Source organism: Diuraphis noxia, unplaced genomic scaffold (genome assembly GCF_037042655.1).
Source record: "Diuraphis noxia isolate RWA-SAM2 unplaced genomic scaffold, SU_Dnox_SAM2 contig0001, whole genome shotgun sequence".
Taxonomy (NCBI): Eukaryota; Metazoa; Arthropoda; class Insecta; order Hemiptera; family Aphididae; genus Diuraphis; species Diuraphis noxia.
The window spans coordinates 89,171,810-89,176,574 of NW_028301711.1; the positions used below are offsets into that span (position 1 = coordinate 89,171,810).

Consider the following 4,765-nt stretch of genomic DNA (forward strand, 5'->3'; position numbering starts at 1 on the left):
TATTAAGGACTTGTGTTGCCACTAGTAAGTCTTTCCATTTTTTTCTGTCCAAAGTCCAGTCTAACGTTGCTTGCTCCTCTATTAGTCTCATATCATTTTCTACGGTGTCTTTCCATCTCGATTTTGGTCTTCCAAGTGGACGTTTTTTAATTTTTTTTCTTATCAGAGCATTTTTCAATACATCTCCATCCACTCTTCATACATGTCCCAGCCACTCTAGACGTTTAATCCTTACATATGTGAGTATATTTGGTTTTTCATAGAGGTCATACAGCTCTTCATTGTGCCTTCATAGGTTGTCATTGTACACCGGTCCATATATATTTCTTAATATTTTCCTTTTCCATATCCCAAGTCGTGAACCAAATCTCACATCCGTAGGTTACTATTGGCCTAAGATAGCTTGTGTACAGTGTAGTTTTTGACTTCCTAGATAGCAGTTTTGATCTCAAAAGTTTGTTTATGCTAAAGTAACATCTATTTCCATTCGATATTCTTTCTTTGATCTCCCTATGCATGTCGTTACTGCTGTTTATATTAACACCTAAGTATTTGAAATTATCCAATTTTTCAAAGTTCATATTTCCTACATTCAGGTTTGACTGGTCTAAGTTTCTTCTAGATAGTATCATGAGTTTAGACTTTTCTTCATTGATACATAGGCCCATGTTTTTGCTGACTTCTATTAGCTTAGACACTGAGCGGGTAACTTCTTCTCGCGTATTCCCCAAAACAACTACATCATCAGCATATGCTAAAACAGTTTCTTTACCAAGAACTTCCATTGTTCGTCCATCATAGGAATCTCTGATAACTTTTTCTCGTCCCAGGTTGAACAAAGTTGGGGATAAAGCATCTCCCGGTCTCAATCCTGAATTAACCTCAAAGGCTGACGATAACCTCTGTAAGAAACGTACTTTAAGTAACGTCTTATCATTACACATTTTTACTAAGTTTACATATTTTTGTGGGATTCCAAATAGTACCATTGCTTTCCATAGTTTTTACCCTATTTACACTGTCATAAGCTTGTTTGTAATCCACAAATATCATATATAGGTCATTATCGAACTCATAGTATTTCTCCATCGTTTGCCTTAAGGTGAATATGTGATCGACGGTGGATTTCCCCTTTTCAAAGCCACATTGGTACCTTCCCACGATGGCTTCTGCATACGGCGTTATTCTTTCCAAAAGGAGCGTCGACAATATTTTATAGCAAGTATCCAATAAGGAAATTCCTCTGTAATTTTTTGGGTCTAGTGTGTCTCCCTTTTAAATATTGGGCATAGTATTGCCGTGTTCCACTCTACTGGCATTTCTTCGGTTTCCCAGATTACCTTAATAATTTTCCAAACTTTAGATCGTTTCTCCTTCATTTTTTAGTAATTCCGCTACTATGTTAGTTTCTCCATGTGATTTGTTGTTTTTCAGTTTTCCTATGATGTTATAAATTTCCCGTTTCGTTGGGAGTTCAATACATGGTTCCGCTGTACTATATTGCATATCCATTTCTTCGTGTATTGTTGTTGGTGCTGTTTTATTTAGGAGACCTTCAAAATGTTTTTTAAATTCTTCTACTACTAATTCCTCTTTTGTTACTAGCACACCTAACACATTCCTTAAAAACCTAGTCTGTGGTATATATCCCCGTTTTAATGTTGGCAGTATTGTTGAAGAATCTTCTGGGGTTATTTTTATTTTCTTCAATTTCCTCAATCTTTCTTTTTTCTGCCAGTCTTTTTTCACAGCTTAGTACTTTATTGGTTTCTTTTTTAGTGTTCTTATAACTTTCTCTGTTTATTACGCTCGGATCCTTGATACCTATTTCTCGTACGTGATTTCTCCTCTCTATTGCCTCCTTACATCTATCATTAAACCATTCCTTTCTTTTTCTTTTATTCCTAAACAATTATTAGCACTATTGGCTACTACTGTTCTGATTCTGTCCCATATCCGTTCAACATTTTCATCTTCCTCTGTATTTTTGTTGGTTTCTTGTAGTTGTTGCTGTGTTTTACATATGTATTCCTTCAATACATCCCTGTCTGACAGTTTTTCTATACAGTATTTTACAGATTCCTTATTATTTTTATTTTTTATCTTTTTCCATCTATCGGATAATATAATTTTAAGTTTTGTAATTACAAGGTAGTGGTCTGAGTCGGCGTCTGCCCCTTTGTAGCTTCTGACACTTTTTATGCGCCCTTTATGTTTATTCTGTATCATTACATGGTCGATCTGGTTTTTAGTTATTCCATTAGATGTTATCCAAGTTTGTTTATGTGTGTCCTTCCTTGGGAAGTATGTACTACTAAGAGTAAATCATTTTGCTAAACACAGGTTCATCAAACGGGTTCCATTATCGTTATTTACGTCGTGTAAGCTATTCGGTCCAACCGTGGGTCTGTACATATCCTCCTTCCCTATTTATGCATTAAAATCACATTAATATTTTGATACAGCTATTCGTTGTTGTGTCAAGTATGTTCTCTAAATCATCGTAGAATTCATTTTTTAGATTTTCTTCTTTCTCTTCATTTGGTGCATATGCGTTTATAATAATAATATCGAAGATGCGACCCACGATTCAAATATAGTACAACCTGTCATTTACTGCCGTGAATTCTTTTACTTGTGATAATATATCGTCACTCACTATAAATTCCACACCATTTTCATGTCTTCCATCCTTTCTTCCTCTATAGAATATTGTTATATCTTCTTTTTTTATACTTCCTTCACTTGGCCATCTAATTTCTTGTAGCGCTAGTATGTTTGTATTATATTTTTTAATAGCGTCCAGTAAGTACTGTAACGCTCCCGGTTTGTTTAAGGTCCTAAAATTCCATGTACCCATTTTTAATCCATTTTCCAGTTCCAGTCGTTGTCCATTTATCCAATTCCGAGGCTTATTTTGTGGTTTCTTAACAACGTTTTTTTTACGATGTAGGGTTGTTAGCCAACTACCCATACCTTGGGAAGAGATGAGCTCGGGGCCCCAGGTTCGCCATACCTGTAACACTAGGTGTTCCCCTGGGGGTAAAATACCTATATAAAAATAAAATATTATAACTGATATAATCGGCACAACCCATTTAAAATTGTGATAAGATGACGATGGCAATAAGTTGATAATAACACCTGCAGCACGCATTTGAGAAAACTTAATTAGTGACAAGAAACCTAACCTAACCTAACTTTTCTTTGAAAATTTTTAATCGTTATTATACGGGGATTTTGTTCCAAATTGTAATTTTGTTATCAGATAATTTATATAGGTATAAATAATAATAATAATAATTTTTTTATAGTTTATATATAATACTGTCTTACTAAATACATGAAAATATATTATTTTTTTATTGAATATTCTGTTTTTCGTTGAATTAAAATAATATTAAACTACCCTAACTGTTGTCTGTCAGTTATTTGAGTAGGTATGTAATCTTAATATTTTCATAATAAATATGCAACATTAATGACTTAATTTGGTGTAGATATATTATAATACAATTTCGTAATTTATTTATTTAGTATTAGACTAGTCTAAAACATTGAGAAATCTGTGGATAATAGTACTATTAAACTGATCAACGAGCACATCCTACCACCAATAAATAGCATCATCTTCCTAGATCCAAATACTTATAATATAAATAGTTTTCACTTTTCCACTCGTGGTCATCGCCCTTTCTTGATGTGTATTGGGTTGCCTACCTGCAGTATTAAATGGCGTATGTTCATGTAGCTGCTTACTCTATACAATTCAGGCGTACCGCTAACAATCCACGAAACAATATAAATTTCTAATATAAAAAGATAAGCGTTACACCACTTAAGTGGCAAAAAATATGCATGTAAGGTCTAGGACTGACTTTATACACAATATGACGAATTATTATTTACTATACTCATTGAAATTTTAAAAATACATACTTAATTCCAAAGACTAAGAGATATAATTGATAAATTCAATACCATTCGATATTAATTAACATTAATGGTAACTATTTTAAGTTGTACCTGAGTAATTGAATGTCCTATTATACCTATATGATAATTTGACCATTAAAGCTACATTTTGTTGACTTTGGCTGTCGTACACTCGCACCTAAATTGTCTTCAGTACACTCAATTTTGGTTATTCAATTATTTGGAAGCTTCATTTCTATGGAATCTGACATAATATTAGATGGTTTTCGTCAAAGTTTCTCCATGTATAATGCTATTTGTGAATCAAGAGTTATATAAAACTTAACATTTTCTAAATCTTACAAACCTGGTTTTCATGTAAAAAAAATTGGATGCATAAATCATATACTGAGAAAATATTGCAATCGTATCCTAGATATTTTTACTCGTCGAAGGTGTTTATCAGGGACTGATTGTTCCAGGGATTTTACGAAAAACTTTGAATGTTGGACGCCTTAGTAAATTAATTACCATACATTCAATAGAATGCGTACTAACGTTTATAAACGGACTTTTAATTTGAATTTTAGTATGATTAAGACTTGGATGTTTATGAAATTGCTAATTTTTTTCTATTTATCCAATTAAATGCTAATCTAGATACATAATTTATAATAAATAGACGTGCTGTAAGAAAATCGATAGCATTCAGAAAAGAAATGGTCCTCAGTTCCTCACGTATACTAAAAAGTATCCTTTTGTAACAGTATATTTTAAATATCCCATATCATGTATTTGGTTATCATAACGAATGTGGTAATTAAATTATTTCATTAATAATTATTTAATT

General features: G+C 32.6%; 1 protein-coding gene across 1 annotated transcript; it reads right to left on the bottom strand.

Moving 5' to 3' along the window:
* Nucleotides 1-299: 299 nt before the first annotated feature.
* On the bottom strand, nucleotides 300-3,630 carry LOC149062372 (uncharacterized). The gene is made up of 7 exons (XM_089215304.1): nucleotides 3,612-3,630; nucleotides 2,660-3,051; nucleotides 2,377-2,426; nucleotides 1,867-2,314; nucleotides 1,399-1,731; nucleotides 1,009-1,272; nucleotides 300-902 (listed from the first exon to the last, which is right to left on the bottom strand). Exons 1-7 carry the CDS (start codon nucleotides 3,628-3,630, stop codon nucleotides 300-302), a joined length of 2,109 nt encoding a protein of 702 aa, XP_089071430.1.
* Between the last annotated feature and the right edge of the window lie 1,135 nt (nucleotides 3,631-4,765).